General features: G+C 36.4%; 1 protein-coding gene across 3 annotated transcripts in view; it reads left to right on the forward strand.

Annotated features, from left to right (window-relative positions):
* EEF1AKMT2 (EEF1A lysine methyltransferase 2) overlaps positions 1–19110 on the forward strand; it is a 68427-nt gene that overhangs the window by 11814 nt on the left and 37503 nt on the right. For 2 of the 3 annotated variants that reach the window (XM_080912012.1, XM_080912013.1), the window contains 3 exons: positions 579–686; positions 2886–3102; positions 7695–8047. In XM_080912012.1, the coding sequence (XP_080768138.1) occupies positions 579–686; positions 2886–3102; positions 7695–7813 (444 nt within the window). In that variant the 3' untranslated portion in view covers positions 7814–8047. Of the gene's footprint in view, positions 1–578; positions 687–2885; positions 3103–7694; positions 8048–19110 lie in introns of those variants that run through there. The other variant, XR_013974932.1, reaches the window with a different exon arrangement.

The raw sequence follows: 19110 nt of genomic DNA on the forward strand, positions 1-19110 counted from the left end.
CATGCCCAGCAGATAGTAAGCCCTCAAGCCTAGTCATCCTTCTCAAGTTCCCTGCAGAAACTGGTACCCACCAAGCCTATACCATAGCCTTTCACAAAGATCTAACAGAATATGTGAAATAGCTGAAAAGTACTAAACAAATATATTATTTGTAAATTATGTGGTGGAAGAGAATTAAATAATTTATAATTTGCCAAAGGGAAATAACTTAAAACCAACTCACTACATATGTATTTAATTTATTCATACAACATAATTGAGTTAAGTAAAATGTGAGATAAATTCCTGTGTAAATTTGAGCATAACAGCATCAGAAATTAATATCACATTTTCAGCCCAAGAGAAAATAATTTTTTTAAAAGAAATCAGCTATTACAAAAGAAAAAAAAATTGTCATGGATTTAAGCTTTTGCTTTCTACGTAGAATATAATAAAAGTTTTAAGTATGTGAATAATTGAATATTCTATGACATTTGGTATACAACAAAGTTAACATAACTCATTCAAAGAATGATAGTTTATAAGCAAAAAATTAAGTTTTAAACTAAATTATGAAATTATTATTTCTCTGTTTCTAGGTGAAACATGGTTTTTCTAATGTAACTGGGATTGATTATTCTCCTTCTGCAATTAAGCTTTCTGCAAGAATTTTAGAGAAAGAAGGGCTATCTAACATTAACTTGAAGGTAACTTATTTACATTAATATTTTAAAATACACTATAATGTTTAGATGTTACTAAAGTATGTTGATCTGCTTACCTTTTTGCACTCATAAATTAAGGATCAATTGTAAATAATACAAACTGAAACATTTAAAAGTAAATATTAAAATATTAGTCTAGTTTAGGGAAATTATTTATTTTTGTGTGGCAGAGTCCTACTATGTATTCCAGGCCAGTCTCAAGCTAGCCTTTGCTTCAGTCTAGCAGGATAATAGGCATGTAACACTATGCTTTGTGGGAAAGTGTTCTTCTTTGTGTATATGTGTGTTTATATAACATCTTCCATGTATGTTTGCAAAATCATATAGTAGCTGACTCTAGATTAATCAAATCAAAATGTTATAAATTCTGGATGTCCCCGTGGTACTTATTTCTGTCTGAGGTTTCACTTAGACGTGGAGGTTATAGCAACTGTGAGGATGGCAGGAATTGGTTATATTTATTTCTCAAATAAAATGACTTATATTTTTAAAAAGTCAGCTGATGTTCTGCCAAACATTGTTATTTAATTCTATGTCCTAGTTAGCTTTGTCAATTTATATAGCCTAAAGTTATCAGCAATAATAGCCTCAACTGAAGAATTCTCTAGATCAGATTGGCCTGTGGGCATATCTTTGGGCATTGTCTTGGTTACTAATTGATACAGGAAGGCTCAGTCCACTGTGAGGGGTACCATCCCTAGTATTCCTGGGCAATAAAAGGAAGCTACTTGTTAAGCATAAGACTGTAGGGAAGTCAGAAAGTGAGCTAACTTCACATTCCTGCTTTGAGTTCCTGCCCACACTTCCTGGACTACAACCTGGAAATGTTAGATGTGATAAGGGGCCTTCTTCCTGCATCATAGCAGAGGAAGTAAGTCAAAGAAAGTTTTCCTTTATAACAATGCCAATCCCTCATTAGCCCATTAATCTGTTCATGAGGAGAGAGACTTCATGACTCAGTCACCTTCCAGTGATGTTTTCGTGATACCACTAACATGTGACTGTGTTTACTTCACTTTCCAATGTGTGTATTCTGGAGGATGCTCTTAAACAGTAGCAGCTTATTTTTTGTTTATCTCTCCCCGTTTAAAACACAAGGTTGCTATATTCTAACATAGATTTCTTTACTCTCTTACTTACTGCTATATTCTATATTTAATAAGTACAAGTGTCAGGAATTACCTTTGGAATACAAGAATGTTTTATACAGGTGTTTAGGTTGAGGATGTTCCCACTGAATAAGCTCTTCATGTAGTCTTTGTTTTGATTCAAATGTAATGAATTTGGATATGGAGAGCAGGAAATCCCATCTTTTAGTAGAAGTACTTGCTGAGTATGGTGTGTTGGTATACACCTTCAGTTTTAGCAGATTTTGGAGATCCTGGGCTACATGTGCGAGACTCTGTCACCCAAAGAAGAAGCTCAATACCAACATATAGTATCCATTTTAAAGGAATTGTTTCTGATAGTTACTTACCTTATTAAAGTTATATGAAAGATGATTGGCTAATTGCTTGATTTTAAAAGTATTTTAGAATTAAATTCATTGGTAAATTTTTGTACTATAAAACGGAGGCACATCTCAATTTCAAATATTGCAGTGTATTAGGTTATTAAAAACAGGATGCTGATGAGTTATTAAAGCTAAAGTGCAAGGCATTTACTGAGTTAAGTAGTCATAGTTTAGTCCTTTAATTTCTTAAGCTTCATGTCTTTTTTTATAGCTGTTAGAAGCTTTGTGAACTGCTAAATCAAAGGACCTTCTGATAATTCTTTGTTTACTTTAGGCTACTCAAGTAGTAGTATAAACCATAAGTATTATTTACAATGACCTGGGTTCCAAATAAATTTTGTCATTTTGATAAATATGTTAAATGTTTTCATAAGAAATAACTTTTCATAAACTGGGCTTTTGACCCAATATTCCTGGCTTTGATTTGTTTCCAAATTTGTAGAGATTTGAAATGTCCAGGAAACACTATCAACCTTTCTTTTAGTTTTGACTTTAATGACCTAGGAAATTAAGCACATGAAAGTTAGCTATAAAGCTGAAAATATGTTTATTATATGTAAAGTACCATTATAATGGGCCCTTTTATCTTTAAACTTTTATATGTTGTCACTTAAGTTATATAAAAATTGTGTTAATTGTTCTCATATGGACATTCATTTTGAATATAGGTAGAAGACTTTTTGAATCTTTCCACAAAACTGTCTGGATTTCATGTTTGTGTTGACAAAGGGACTTACGATGCCATAAGTCTTAATCCTGACAATGCAGTTGAGAAGAGGAAGCAATATGTGATGTCTCTCTCCAGGGTGTTGGAAGTAAAAGGCTTTTTTCTAATAACCTCGTGTAATTGGACCAAGGCAGAGTTACTAGAAGCGTTCAGTAAAGGTAACTGTTTTGAATTGTGTGCTTCCTTAGGTTTTTATACCCGTGCTCGGCTCCCCTGTGGGTACAATATTTTACATTTCTGGTTGTGGGAATTGCCTGCTTTTCTTCTGTTAATGACCTTGGTAATAACTTTGAACTATGTATACAAAGCACAGAAAAGTAAATTGGTTGGGATCCTGAGGCTTTTTTAACATTTTTCCCAGAAATCCTGGCAGTTAAGTACTAAAATTTATGAGCTTGTAAAGATCAAGCTTTTTATTTAAGCAATGCAATCTTTTATTTAAGCTGTATGATCTGTTATCCAGAGACTTAGAGCACATTGTCATGCTTTTGACTTCAGTGCACTAATTTATTTGTGAATCTATAATCATACAAATGGAAGTGCATGACCAATATTTTAATTTTATATGTAGTTTACGTGGTTTGTTTTAGGGGTCATTTAAGTATTTAGGGTTTGTCTTTTTGTTTATAGTATATATGGAGCAATTATTTATAACATTGCACAGAAATGAAATGGGGAATGTATAGCAGTATACTGGCTCTTAAGGAAGTCCTCTTCTTTTTTATGCAAGGCAGGACTTTTTCCTGTCTTATTAGCCAAAGGTAATTAGGATTCTACTGCTAATGGGGAGTCTTGTGAGCTGTGAGCACTGAGAATTTATATCTGTACAGAGAGCATTTGATGTTTTCTCAGACTCTTCCTTGGACACCTTAAGAAGTATTTTACCTTCTAGTTTACTCACGTAGCACACAGGCATTCCCAGAAAAGTAGCTTTTTGGGTTTTTTTTTTTTGTTTGTTTTGTTTTGTTTTTTGGTTTTTTTTTTTTTTTTGTTTTTTTGTTTTTTTGGTATTTGTTTGCCTTTCCCTTAGAGTCTTTTTCAGGGTTAGTACTAATTATTTTATAGAGGAATGGAAGGAATTTTTGGGATGAAGTATTAAGTAAATGATTCTACACTAAATATTTTGTTACATTATTTGTCACAAGCTGATGAGAGATGAGCTACCTCAAGAGATTATCCTGCACACTGTTTTCTGTAACCGTGTTGTATCATATTGAACGCACCTATCTTAGATTTCTGTCTTCTTTTTAGTATTGAAGGACTAGGTAGAGAGAACATATTGTGTTCTCTTGTGTACATGCAGTGGTCTTGGTAGGTATTTATTTCTGAAAATACAAACTTTTGGCTTCATTACTGTTACTTTTAGAAAACAAGAATTCTGTGTGATTTACTGTTTTATTTAGTCATTCATTTTATTTGTTACCTTTTTTCTTCATAGAACAGTTTGGTTCTAGTAATAATCCTTTCTTTTTTTCCAAAGCTCAATGGTTTTAATAAATGGTCAAGAGTTCTGCTGTGTAGAACAAGTTTCTTTCCTGGTTCTTAAATGCAGGTGTTCTCTTTTACCCCTGGAACCTGTAGACAGAAACACATTTCTCTGTCTTAGGTAATGAAGAACAGGCTTTATCCTGGCATACCATGCTTTAAAATGGGAATGCGTCTGAGAATTGTTGAGTAAACTCTTTATATTATATTCCGTTTTAGAACTAAATAGAGAATTAAAATAAAGAAACTGTTATAATAGGAAGTGTTAAAGAAACAATTGCATAGCATTAGAGAGTTTTAAGGATTGATCCACTTAGAAAATGGTGCTTGGACTTAGATGCAAGACAGCAGCGGAGGGCTCTGCTGCAGAGCCTGCTGAAGGCCTCCTAATCAGCTGCCTAGATTGGCTGCTACAGTCCATTGGCTTAGAATGAAATTTACCTCACCAGTCTTTTTCTTTTTTATTGAAAATTTTTTTCATACCATGTATTTTGATCACACTTCCTCCCCTTCTCTAACTTTTCCTAGGTTCTCCCCACCACCTTATCCACCCAACTTTGTTCTTTTTTTTTTCTTAAAAAATAAACAAGACAAAAATAAAAATCAGAAGAAAAAAAAAACCACCAAGAAACATACAACAACAACAAAACAACAGCAAAAATCAGTACAAAAATAGAAATAGAAATAAGAAAGCAGAAATGCCTAAACAGAGCATAATGAGACAAAAAGTTGCCAGGCAATGGCACAGCCTTTGATACTCCACTCCAGAGGCAGAGCAGGCAGATGTCTGAGTTTGAGTCAACTTGGTCTACAGAGTGGGTTCCAGAACAGTGAAGGTTACACGAAAAAACCAAGACAAAAACAAAACAAGACAAGACAAAACAAAACAGTAGCACAAAACTACAAAAATACTGTTGAATATGTTTTGTGTTGACCAACTACTCCTGGGCATGGGACTTGTCCTGAAGTCCATTGACAGTCCATTGGTGAGGATTGAGTTTTTCTTTGCCAGTGGGTATCAACTACAGGTAGCTTCTTGTGTCTACTTCAGCCTCTCAGTGCTGAGACTGTCTGGCTTGAACCCGTTGAGGGCCTGTGTGCGTGCTGCCACAGTATCTGTGAGTTCATCTGCCTCACTTCACCAGTCTTTTTAAGGGTCTTTGTCTTTTTGTTTTTCCATATTTAAATGAATCATGCAGTTTTCCTTGGTAGTCCTGCCCATAAATGTAAATGTTTTTATGCTATTTGTTTAGTGACCTTCTTCGTTTTATTTAGTCCAGATTCAAGCTTTATACATAGGAGGCGAGTGTTCTACCACTGAAATGCTCTGATGGGTTTTGTATTTTGTTTTGTTTTTGAGATAGGGTTTCCCTGTATAGCCCTAGTTGAAACTCACTGTATTGACCATACTAGCATCGAACTCAGAGATCTGCCTGCTTTTACCTCCCAAGTTCTGGGATTAAAAACATGCACCACCACTGCCTTGCTTCCCTCTTTTATTTTTAATAAAAGAAAATCATGTCAGGTGGTGATGGAGGTGGTGCCCACAGGCAGAGGCAGAGAGGCAGAGGTGCAGAGAGGCTGAGAGACAGGTGGATCTTTGAATTCAAGGCCAGCCTAGTCTACATATTAAGTTCCAGGACAGCCAGGGCTACACAGAGAAAACCTGTCTCAGAAAAACAAAAAAAACAAAAAAACAAACAAACAAACAAAAAAAACAACCCAAAAACCCCAAAACCCAAAGTATGCATGATGCATGCATAGGTGTGGGGTACAATATGTTATGTGAAGACAACTTAGTAGTCTCTTCTCTCCTTCCACTCTTATATAGGCTTCAGGGATTGATGCAAAGATGCTGAAAAACCCTTTACCTTAGTGGTTCTCAGCCTTCCTAATGCCGCTCCCCTTTATATAGTTCCCATGTTGTAGTAATCCCCAATCACAAAATGATTTTTGTTGCTACTTCATAACTAATTTTACTACTGTTATGAATTATACTGTAAATGTCTGATGTGCAGATGGTCTTAGATGATTCCTGTGACAGGACCACTCAGTACCCTCTCAAAGGAGTTGCAGACCACAGGTTAACAACCACTGCTTTACCTGCTGAGTACTGAGCCATCTCTCCAAATCTGCTTTATATCTATATATCTATATCTTTATAGTTTAGGGAAGCAATAGTTGTTTTATTTGAATCTTTACAAAGTTATCTGGAGGCTTTGCTATCTACCGTCTTTGTATAGAATTGGATCATGGAGAAGCTTCCTTGAGAAGGGTATCTCTTAGAAGTGGGAAAGCTGAGACTTGAACCTACTAGTACATTGGGTTTCAAGTGAGGCTTTTTGTTTTTTGTTTTTTTAGATATTTATTTATTATATATGAGTATACTGTAGCTGTCTTCAGACACACCAGAAGAAGGCATCAGATCTCATTACAGATGGTTGTGAGCCACCATGTGGTTGCTGGGATTTGACCTCAGGACCTCTGGAAGAGCAATCAGTTCTCTTAACCACTGAGCCATCTCTCCAACACCCCCCCCCCACCATTAAGCATGCTTTGTTTTGAAGGTTTTTTTTCTTTTAAGAGAGTTAGTAGTTTAATCTTCTTTTCTAAAAATTGTGATAAAACACCCATAGATTTTTTTATTCTTGTAACCATTTTTAATTGTACAATTCAGACTGCACATGGCAGTGTTCACCTTTAATTTTAGTACTTATTAGGAAGATCTTTAGGTATATAAGAAGTATAGGGTATAAGGCCCCATCTTAGAAAAAACAAATAAAACTAAACCCGTAAATAGATAGTGATTAAGTGAGCAGTTTAGAAACCTCATCTATATTGTAATATAACCATCAGAACTCTGTCCTCTAGAACGTCCTCATTATTTACAAAATCACTTTTATTCTAAGTAGTTTAACCTATCTGTACTACATGGCTTTATATTTCTGATGTGATTGAGTTGCTACATATAAAGCCACAGCAGTGCTGGCATGTGACAGTGTGTGTCACAGCTACTTCCTACCAAGGAGATAGTGAAATAGAGTAAGGGAGATGGAGGGGAAGCAATGGCAAGCAGGACTACAGGAGGTGAGGAAAAGACTTCCCTGCCAGTTGTGTTTGGTCCTTTGTGTTTCCTGTTTATTTTTAAAAGATTTGGGGGGTAAGCAGGAAAAAAAAAGCAAAAGGATTAAGTTTAGAAAGGATTTGTAAGAACATTGTTAGTACAAATATCCCTAACACAGATCATTTTAATTTTGTTTTATAGGATTTGAACTTTTCGAAGAGCTGCCAACACCCAAGTTCAGCTTTGGAGGTAGATCTGGAAACACTGTAGCAGCTTTGGTTTTTCAAAAGAGGGAGACTTCCTTGGACCAAGTCAGTTAGCTTTCTAGAAGAAACTGCAAATTAAACCTGATACAGAAGAAGCAAGAGCAAATAGTGCTTAGTAAGTACCCAGGCTTAGTAAGTGCAAATAGTGTTTAGTAAGTACCCAGGCTACATAGACTGACTACTGATAATGGGTTGTTGGGAAGCCACAAGCATGGGAATCAGTACTTAGATATCAACTAAGAGTAATTTAAGATTTTCTTTTGTATTTGAAATATAAATATTTTTATTGTGATTCATGACAGTTTTCTGTAGCTGTTAATCAGTTAAAAACTTCAAAGCAGTAAATGGATTTATAGAAAGCATCTGTTTTTGGCTTTTGTACTTTGATACAGTTGAATATGGCTATTTATGAAGACTTGACTAAATTGTTTCAAGGCCAGAATAGTTAAATTTTGATAAATAATGCCATTTTGGGTTTATAGCTGAGAGAGCACCCCGATTGTCATGTGTTTTAAGCAAAATCAGAGAAATTGATTAAATACATTTATTTATTTAATTAGAGATAATGTCTCACTATGAGCCCTATTTGGCCTAGAATTCACAGAGGTCCACCTGCCTCTGCCTCCTCAGTGCTGAGATTAAAGGCATGCACTACCACACTGGTAACTATAGTCTATACCCTGTGAAGGATAAATGGGTAGAGTAAGGAAGGAAAATTAAGGAATATTGTTAAATGCTTAGCCCCATGTTAAGTAGTGATATTTACTAAATCATTGAATCCTTCTGCTACTTTCATGAAATATTATGTATATACATAATATTATGTATATAAAATAATACGATGTAGTATTAGGTATATGTATTAGTTTATTTATAATAGACCTGCAGCTGAGAGAGAAGACACTTTTACAAGGTCAAATAGTACTAGATGGAGCCAAGATTGAGTCTGGCTGAGTCTAGAATCCTTCTTCTTCTAACAGTCTACCTTCCAGGTGCCAGATCTCTGTTTTGTAGCACCTGTAAGTCAGGGCTACATATACAATTCAGGTGGGCACTTAGCTCTAGGAGCTCTATAACCCTTTGTCATTGCTGATCACTAAACCAATTGGCTAGTCCTCTTTGTGGACTTTGAAAACACCCAAGTTTCATGATATCCTTTATTACTTTTTATCATCTATTTGTTTTGAAAGACTTTGCTTTAATAGGAACTGAATTTTAAGTAAGGCATGACACATTGTAATTTTAGCACTCAGGGTAAAGTAGGAGGAGGAGCTGTGTCGTGGGGTGGGGTGGAAAGCTGGGGGAAATGGCCATACAAACATGCAGACCCAAGTTCAGATCCCTAGTACTTATGTAAAATGCTGTGTGTAGCAACCTGCATTTAGAGTCTCAGTGCTTGTGAGGCAGAGACAAGGATTCCCTGAAGCTTGATGGTCAAGTAGTCTAGTTGTGAATCAACTGGCTCCAGGTTCATTCAGGGATCCTGTCTCAAAAAATAAAGTTGAAAGCAATTGAGAAAGATAACCTGAAGACCTTTGGCTAAGACACACACCCATCCATGGATAGTGTGCACATGTGTGAACATGCACATACAGAAGAAAAGTGAAACTGAATTTTGTCATTCTTTTTTCTGTGGAAGGAGGTTGTCAGTTTTATAAACTTTCAGGCATGTAGAGGCAAAGGCTCAAAATCTGGGAGCTTATCTAGAGACTGTTTATATATTACTTTGGAAAGTTAAACTGTATCTTATATAAATACCTAAAATTTAGTAAAACTGTATTTAGGACAGTATTTTAGGGTTGGGAGCTTAAGTTTTATTCTGTTGGTTTTTTTTTTTTTTTTTTAATTATATAACTTTTGGGGAACTGGAGAGATGGCTTCAGCAGTCAAGAGCACTTGCTGCTCCTACAAGAGGACCTCAATGTGGTTCACATTAACTCTCCCTCTAGTTTGTAGGGGTCCAATACCTTTTCTTCTGACCTCATTGGCACAAGACAGGCATGTAGTATACAGACATGCATGTAAGAAAAACATCTGCATACATAAAGTAAAGATAAACCCTTAAAAGTTGTATGATTTTTGATTATTTTCAGTTTTTTGGGTCTATTGGTTTTCAAAACAAACTTTTTTTTCATGGTAAATATTTTTCCAGTAGTTAACCTAGTCTAGCATTATACAGTTTTCTGTTTTGAGAATAGAAGACAGATCAGCATGGCCATTAGGGCTACCACTTGTCATTTGATCTGGAGATAATTACGTGGACTTTGAGCAAAAATAATGAACTTGGAATAGCTTTTATTTTAACATGAAAAAAAAATAAGAAATTGCTTTAAAATATATGTAATTTAAGCTTTTCAGAAATTGTGCTTCATGGGACATAGGATCTTTCTTGAGTGTATGAACACATACATGCAAGTATATAGACACACACAGGGAGGCCAAAGGAAGACTTCTAGTATCTTTCTGTTGTTTCTTGAGACAGGATTTCTCTGCTTAGTGCTGGCTGTCTTGTAACTCACTAACTATGTAAACACTGAGATTCGAACCCAGAGATCTGCCTGCCTCTGCCTCCCTGATCAGGCACTGTGATTACAGACCTGCAGCACCACCCTCGGCTCAAATATGGTAAGTACTCTTAGAGCTTTGAGTGGGTAAGTTTTAAGTGTTACAAGCACCAACCCAATAAATCTCTTTCTGTATAAGCTGGCTTGTAGCTCTCAGTTAGCCTGGGATATGTCTATTGAAGTTGATTCAGACCCTCCTATATGGGACATGTTTGTTCATTTTGCAAAGGTAGAGGCTTTTCCTGAATCCATTGTTGAGCTGTTGATAAGGTTTTAAAAAAAAATACAAAAGCTGTCATTTTTTCTCAGCACTTTAATCTTTCTAGAAGCCAACCCTTTAAGGATTGAAATCAGAACAAATTGAAGGTCTAAAAATGCTAACAAGAAATTAATATTTTCAAATAATACCAAACAGCCAAAAGCCTGGTTATTAAATATCCCTACGTTAATGAAATAAACTATAAATACTTTAAGGCTTAATAATGTTAACTCTTAAAATATTTGGGCACGTGGATGAAATGGTGCAGTTACCAAAAGGGAACCACACATGATGTAAGGATGACTGTACTCTGCAGCTGAGAAACTGGAATTGCAATTTAATTTAATGAAAAGACATTTTGAGGAAACTTGTTTGAAATGCAAACGAGACTGAGGCTTTTCCTGGTGAGGCTGCTGTAGCACAACAGGTGGTGTCTGTAGGGAGCCTGCAGAGCCCAGAGTTGTAGTTGACCATCACACCCAGGTCACCAGGTCAAACCTGTATGATTTCATGGTATCGTGTGTGTGTGTGTGTGTGTGTGTGTGTGTGTGTGTGTGTGTGTGTGTGTGTGTATGTTAATGTGTCAGACTTTTTCTCTGTCTAGTAGCCTACACTGAAAATAAGGACAAATATGAATAATCAGTTTGTCTCTAGGAGAGAGACCTGAGTTTTGACTTTCTGGTTTTGCCTCTGTGAACTGGGATCTGTCTGCTGCAGAAACTGCTTAGCTTTCAGGGCAAGAGACCAAGTGTCTTGTTTTGCACAGTAGTAACCACTCCAGCTAATTGTAGTGTGTATGGATGGCCTCTAAAAGGAGTTTTGTCTGGTATGTTTTACTGGAAGAAGACTGCTACAACCTAGAGCTTGATTGTAGGAAACAAGAACATGGTAGACTTAAAGACATACTAGGGGAAAATTACAACATCATTATCATTTCATTTGGTTGAACAGGAAACAGAGATGTTCTTACATGAAGGGAGAATTTGGGAACATGTCTTATTAACAGTTAATGGAAGAAAATTAATGCTAATTTATTCTTCATACACACCATGCAATTTGTTAGAAAGCAAAGGAATAGTTTGACATTCTTTGGTCAATTGATGGATTCCTATGTTAGGGCCATAGAAATGAAACTCAACATTAAGCAGACAAATACTCAAGCCCGCAGGCTACATAAATGCTGAATAAAACCAGCTCTACAATGGAACTCTGAAAAGCACTGGGTACCAAGCCTAATGAATGATTGAATATGACCTTAGCACAATCCCTGGAGTGTTGTTGAAAGATCATTCATTTCCAGCTTACATGTCAAGATGGGCTCTAGTAACCAGGAGAGAAAGAGTGTTTGAGTGGGTACTTACTAGGTTTTAAAAATCTTTATAACATGGTGAGTTAGACTAATCATTAAAAAGGCTTCTCTAGTGGAATTTCAAGCTACAACTGTATGGACTTGTAGCTTAGGTCCAGGGAAGCCAAATTTAAAATATAGGAATAATTCTTAAGACATGAATGTATCATTATTCTGCTTTTGTGCAGTAGGACTTCAAAAACAGGGATGTGTGAGCTGGTAGAATGAACTTTTATCATGCTGATACTGTTGTGAGAAAGACTGAAAACCGGGTATCTTAAAGTGTTTGTAAATTACTGCCTGGCTTTTTAGAGCAAGCCACAACCCTGCTCACCACCCCCCTCCCGCACAAATCTACCGTTTTCCTTTTGTAGAGGAAACTATTTTCTTGTGTTTCTGAAGAAATCGCACATTAAAAAAAAAAAAAAAAACAACTTTTGATTTATTATTTGTGTGTCTCTGTAAAAATATGCCATTTAGGGGAGGGAGTGCCCATATAGGTCAAAAGAGAATGTTCAATCCCCTAAACTGGAGTTGCAGGCAGTTGTGAGCCTGGAACCAAATCCCTGAAAGAGCTGCAAGTGCTCTTGACTGCTGAGCCACTCTTACAACCCCTGAGTTATATTTTACATGTTAATATTTTTACATGTTATTGTTATTACTGTATCAGTAAATGATAAATACTTCAGTGATTGATCTTTATTTTGTATGGTATCTGGAAGCTTCTTTTTTAAAAGTGAGACTCATCTCTCCATTTCCCTCAGGCCATAAGCATTGACACATAATTCAGCAATTATATATCCTGGATAATACCAGGGTAGCTTAGAAAGAAATATGTAATACTTCATTTGATTGGGGTCTTTGCTGCTGCGCTGTCAGTGAAGTAGTTTGTTGTCAGGGACAGCAGCACAGTAGAAACTGGCTGGTTCCTACTCTTGCCTTTCTTGATATTTTAGAAAGGAAAGCCTCATGAGGAAGAGGCTAAATGTAGACGAGTGTGGGTGCTTCAAGTTCAGATTTGCTTCCTAACCCCCTTGCTAATATGAAAATGTCAGGCCTTTGTTCCCATCTAATTTTAGTATATCCTGGCTAAAAAAATATCAGGATGATTTCCAACCATGGAACTTGGAGAGGCGGGACACAGGGAGGAAGAATGGAGGAAAGAACAGTTTATATTCCATGTCCGCCTGCCTTCGTGACAGCAGCTAGCCCTTAATCTGATTTACTGAGGAAATAATTTTAGATGCACTGAAGCAGTAGTTTTAGAGTTTCCTTCTGTGTCTTCTGTAGAAGTCTCACTGGAGTTTGAATGGGGGAAATTATAGAATGGTATTTAATAGACTATCTCATTGTCTGAGATAGAGAGTCATGCACAAGCTTTGGTAGGGATCTAGAGTTGTGAGGGATAACTCGCATCTTGTGGGATTTACAAATAGTATGTCTGAGGGTTTCAGTGAGCCTGCTTTTATGCTGTTAAGTTAGTGATAGTAATAGTCGTTATTGTTGAGAAGTAATTAGAGTAAAACACAGTTATGATGTGTTTTATCTGTTCGCAGACCACAGCAGGCTTAGAAGAAAAGCCTTCTATGGAGGTCTAATAATTGATAATTATTGGGTCACATAGCTGATAAAGTTTGCTCAGGAAGTAAAATAAAGTCCCACATAGACTTATAGTTGTGCCAGTTATTAAGGTTATTGTTTATTTTTAAAGTAATTAACTAGATTAAACTAAAAGACCAAACTCCAAGTATCTTACCTCACTTTGAAGTAAGCTGTCTTTCCAAAGGTTTAGTCATTTAGTGAGGTATCCTATGGTAAAGATGCTACACAGAAGAGATCATTTTGCTAATTCTGTTTGCCTAATGATTTGCAACAAATGAAATAGGTTATTTTTGAACTTGAAATTTAGTTGGCTTGTCTTGGTTCCTTTCATTGAATAATTGCAGATTGTTTAATTGAACTTATTGGTAGAATTCTTTTTTTTAAGATTTATTTATTTTATTTCATATATGTGAGCACACTGTTGCTCTCTTAAGACATACCAGAAGAAGGTATTGGATTCTGTTACAGATGGTTGTGAGTCACCATGTGGTTGCTGGGATTTGAACTCGGGACCTCTAGAAGAGCAGTCAGTGGTCTTAACCGCTGAGCCATCTCTCCAGCCCTATTGGTAGAATTCTTATATGGCATGTTTAAGGTTCTGGATTGTTTATTTGGAACATGCATATACATGTATGTGTATATACATGTTGGTATGGATGTGCTGTGGCAAGTGTGTGGAGGTCAGAATAACTTTCAGGAGTTAATTCTGTCTCAACTACCATGTGGGCCCCAGAGATCAAACTATGCTTCTCAGGGTTGATTTCAGAAATTTTTGCACTGAATCAAAGTTTCTTCCTACCCATGAAGCTCAGATTCCATAATACCATAAACTGGGGGGCATAAAACTGCAGGTATTTTTTTCTCAGAGATCTGGAAGGTGGAATTTTAGGACCAAAGTGTTGTTAGGGTGTCAAGATCACTATTTTTTTTTACATTTATTTATTTATTATGTGCATGATGAGGTTAAAAAGAACTTGTAAGCTTAGTTTTTTCCTTCTATCATGTGGGTCCCCAGGATTGGATTCAGATTATCTGGCTTGGTGGCAGACACCTTTGCCTACTGTCTATCACCATGCCTGTCCCCAAGTATGTTTAATTTTGTAGCCTTGTTCTCTAGCGTTTAGGTGGCTGCCATTTATGTGTTCACATAATCTCTTTGTGTGTGCTGGGGAAAGGAAGGCAGGAGAGAACGAACACACACAGACTCCCAGGAGCCTCTACGTGAGAGGCTGTGTGATCTCCTGTGTGACATAGATGCCTCATCTACTACTATTGCATTAGGGCTTAGGACTTCAATGGATGGTGTAGGGAAAGGAACTAGGAAAAAATTCCTGAAAATCGAAATTTAATGAATAAAGCCTAAAAAATAGGTTTCTAATATATATGAATTTGCTAAGTGTTAGAGCTATTGGGTCATTTGATAGCTCTTTAAGGTATCTGTGTATTAAGAAGGTATATATGCACCTGCAATAAAATATTCTAAGTAAATGAGTAATTTTTAATTGGAAAAGACTTATGCTTGATAACTGATTGTTTCTGATATGTATTTGATTATTCAGCCATTAATAAAATTAATAAAATTAATACAAAATAAAAATAAATTTGTATTCATTTAGCCATAGAGATGACTTGACCAATAAATTAGGAATTTACACCTTTTGTTTAGTCTGTTTCTATCTTATCTGTAGAAAGATAAGATTAAGATGAAATCAAATGAACAATTGTGATACTCTAAAAAATCTTCCTCTGATTCTTCTGTGTCCCAAAAAATGCAACAGAATACTCCCAGCTGACCCACTTTGTTACTCTAAGGCTTTGAGATGCTTCTCTTATGTGTCGCAGAGACTGCTTGAGTCTAATTGGTGGGTCTGTGCTTTTGTGCCCTTGCCTTGGCAGCCTGTCAGTTTGCCCGGTAACTGCTTATCCTGCCGATGTAAAAGGGTTTCTTTTTGTTCTGTTTTGCCTTTTTGTTCTGGTAGTGCTGTGGTATAAGCCCTGGGGCCGTGTGCATGTGAGACAAGCACTATACCCCATCTCAGCTCAGAAACGGAACTTTGTCAAAGGTACTAGCAAATGACCTAACAGGATACTTGTTAAGGCTGCTTTACTTTCTGTTTTTGAAGCAGGTTGATAGATGGAGAAAGAATCAGGTGTGCACCCTTACCCAACAGGGGTGTGAATATTGCAGATATATGGCAAATGCCTTAGTGCCAGATAAATACTTTCCTTCAAGAATCCTCCTCTCCATTGGAGCTAATAGGTGAATTGTTGAAGCTAATTGTTCAGTTCCATTGAAGGTATTGTAGGAGTGATGAAATGAATGTTGTGAAGTAAAAGAGAGCATCTGGAACAGCTGGGCCTTTCAAAACATCTTTAAAAATCACTCTGTGTAATGCCTTCCTTAGTTTGACTTGAACTGGTACTGAAGCACCTTTTCACTTTAGTAAAGGAATGAAGAATAGATGACAGGATGCTGGAGTTTCAGATGATTCCTGTGTTTCAGAGTTCCTGGAAGAACACCTCTCAGATTGAGAGCATAATCTTTTTAGTAATAAATGGTAAGGAATGCAGATGTGGTGGTAAAAATGTAACAGTGTATTTGAATTGAAAACAAATGGGCATGATTACTGTGCACTTTTCTTCATTAGATCTGAGCCGAGGCATGTTCCAATTATACCAAACAGGGACACAAGATCATGGAGCAGTGACTCAGTAGCCCTGGGTGTAATGAGAAGAGTTGGACTTGGATTTTACTGGTTAGTTAAGAAACAGTAGACTGACATGTTATAGCTAGTTTCTAGTTTGTATCATCCAGGTTTGATTTCTTTGATTTGAGTCACATTTCTTTCCCTGCTGTAAGCTAACTGCCATTTATTATATTTGATGTTGAGTAATAGTAGTTTATCCAATTTGTTCTTAGTTTATACTAGAGTTGACAATAGAATTTATAGAAGTGTAGTGAACCACTTGTTAATGCTAGTTTAGAAAACATGTCTTTAGCCTTCTCGTTGATGGTTAAGTGAATATCTTCAGAGGACCTAGCATGACTGTTGAATTGTTAGACCCCAGCCCTGATGCTTTTACTCCTTGATCCCAGGAAATTTTAGATCTTTTTAGTCATCCCTCCCTTGGCTCCCCAGAGTCTTTCTATGTAGTTCAGACTGCTTAGAAGATTACTATATAGATTAGACTGGCCTCAAGCTCAGCAGAGAGCTTCCTTGCCTCTGCCTTCATAGTTCTGGGATTACAGACCTGTGCAATAAATTGTAGCTTTTGAACCTTTATTTTATTTATTTCATGAGCTCACTGTAGTTCTGGCTGCATCATTCTTCATGTAGTACAATTATAGGTAATTGCTACCCTGCCCCAAAGTATTTGTTCCATTTTAAAGTAATTTTGATGGAATCTGAGATCTCTTTAGAACAAACTGATCAAGATGGTTTAATAAAGCAGTGATCGACTCACCTAGCTTTTAGCAAGTCTTGAGACTTTTTATTCTTTTGTCCCTTACTTATAAATTAATTCTTTAAAATAGGAAGCTAACTTCTTATTCATGTCAGGTGCCCCACTCCTCATAGTGGGGTTGATCCTAGGACTTCATGTGTGCTGGTCAAGCACCCTGCCTCTGAAGCGAATCCCTGACTGCAGCTATAACTGTCTCCTGTGCTTCAGGTGTGGCTGTACTATAGCTGCTGGAGAACCCATTGGAAACTGGCAGGGAAGAAAAACACAGAACCAGGGATGAATTGAAATAAAATACCTTAGCTTTTGGATATAACCTATTGACACGCTGCTGAAGAGGTTCACGAGCTTGCAGGCCAGGCCAGTGCTGCTGTGGTGCTTCAGCTTCTCCTGGTAGACCCAGAGACAACATTTCCCCCTTGATATTTTAATTGCAGAGAATTCAGGATTTGGATTGTACATTTAAGCTCTGAAATAATGAACTGTACCTGGTTCTTCTCTAATGAAAGGAAAATGTTCTTTGGGGAGGGAATAGGAAGGGTCACAGTAGTTTTTAGCATATCAGTAAGGGTGAAATAAAAATAAGTTTGCCTTGAGGCAGTGACTTGTATGGAGTTACTCAACAGAGAAAAAATAGTTTGGGTTTGTGTTACAAATACTAAATGAATATAAAGAATAAAAAAAGGCTTGAAGTTGTTTTTTTACTTGAAATCAGAATGTGAGTATAGTTCAGGAGTACAGTTGAAATGTTTTCTAAATTAAGCATAGAAAATATTGTGCCTTATTTTTAGCTATGTTTTTGGTATAATAACAGGTAAGCTGTTATAGATGGCTAGTTGTAGTGACACTAAGATCTACTTCATTTGCCATTATTACAAATACATCAAGGTTTGCTTTTATTAATTTTTTTACAATTATTTACTTTCACGTGTATGAATATTTTGCATACATGTATGTATGCTGTACTGCATGTGTACTTGGTTCCTGTAGAGGCCAGAAGAGGGCATCTTAGCTGCTGGAATTAGAGTTAATGAATAGTGTGAGCCACCATTAAATGCTGGGTATCAAATCCAGGTCCTTTTCAATAACAATAAGTGCTCTCTAACACCCCAGGTTTTATTTTTTTGAGGTTTAGTATTAGAATAGTAAGATTGGTTTAGTCAGTTTTCTAGTAACTGAATGCCTTTATTATACTTTTTTTCTTTTTGTTTACTGTGAATAAGCTTTAAGGCCTGCTTTTCATCCCTGTGCTTTCTTATAGCACCTGATAGTATAGTCAGTAGGAACTTTAAAAAAAAGTTACTACCAAATTGTTTGAGTTTTCAAGTTTTAACTCTTGCTCTGTTCTTTTTAGCCTTTAGCTTGCCTTACCCAGAGGTCCATCCAATGAGTTGCAAGCATGACATTTGCTGTGTTTTCAGCACCTGCCAACTTGGAAACCAGGGTTTGTGCTCAGGACATAGGCTTACAACCCACACTTTGTGGTACACAATGCCGTCCCAGCTGGCATGCTTTCATACCTCAATGGTGCTAGACATTCGGTTACAAAGCGGCACTGCTTCTCATGTGCAGATTTCCTCTCCAAGCTGCTTTCAACTCTTAGTCTATATCAAAGGAGTGAGCTTGGTATCATTAAATTCACTGCTGTGGTTATTTTTTAATGGAAATAAATTTGGTTTATTTTTGAATCAAAAATACATTTTTTTTCTTTTAAGAATCAAAATGCTTCTAAATAGGTATCCTGTGTTTTATATATCTAGCAAGCATATGTCATAGCCCTAGATTTGTAACTTATTTTCATGGTCTGTAAAAGCACAGGAAAGAACCAAGGATTAATGTGTTATAACATGTTTAATAGGTTGGGCTATTAGTTGTAATTCATTGTAGATGTGGAGAAAATTGCAGACTTTTTTCTGAGTAAGATCTATATATGAAAATTGCCCCATGATGGGCTTAGAGGTTTGGCCTCTAACTCTGACCAGAAAGTTTACATACTTCCCAAAGAAGTATGTATTCTATCAACTTGCTTTCAGAAGCCAATCTCTTTGATGACATTTCAGGTGGATTTGATGACATCTGTCTTTCCATAATCTATTATAAGCAATTTTAAAAGGTT

This window comes from Micromys minutus (assembly GCF_963924665.1).
Source record: "Micromys minutus genome assembly, chromosome: 2".
Lineage (NCBI taxonomy): Eukaryota > Metazoa > Chordata > Mammalia > Rodentia > Muridae > Micromys > Micromys minutus.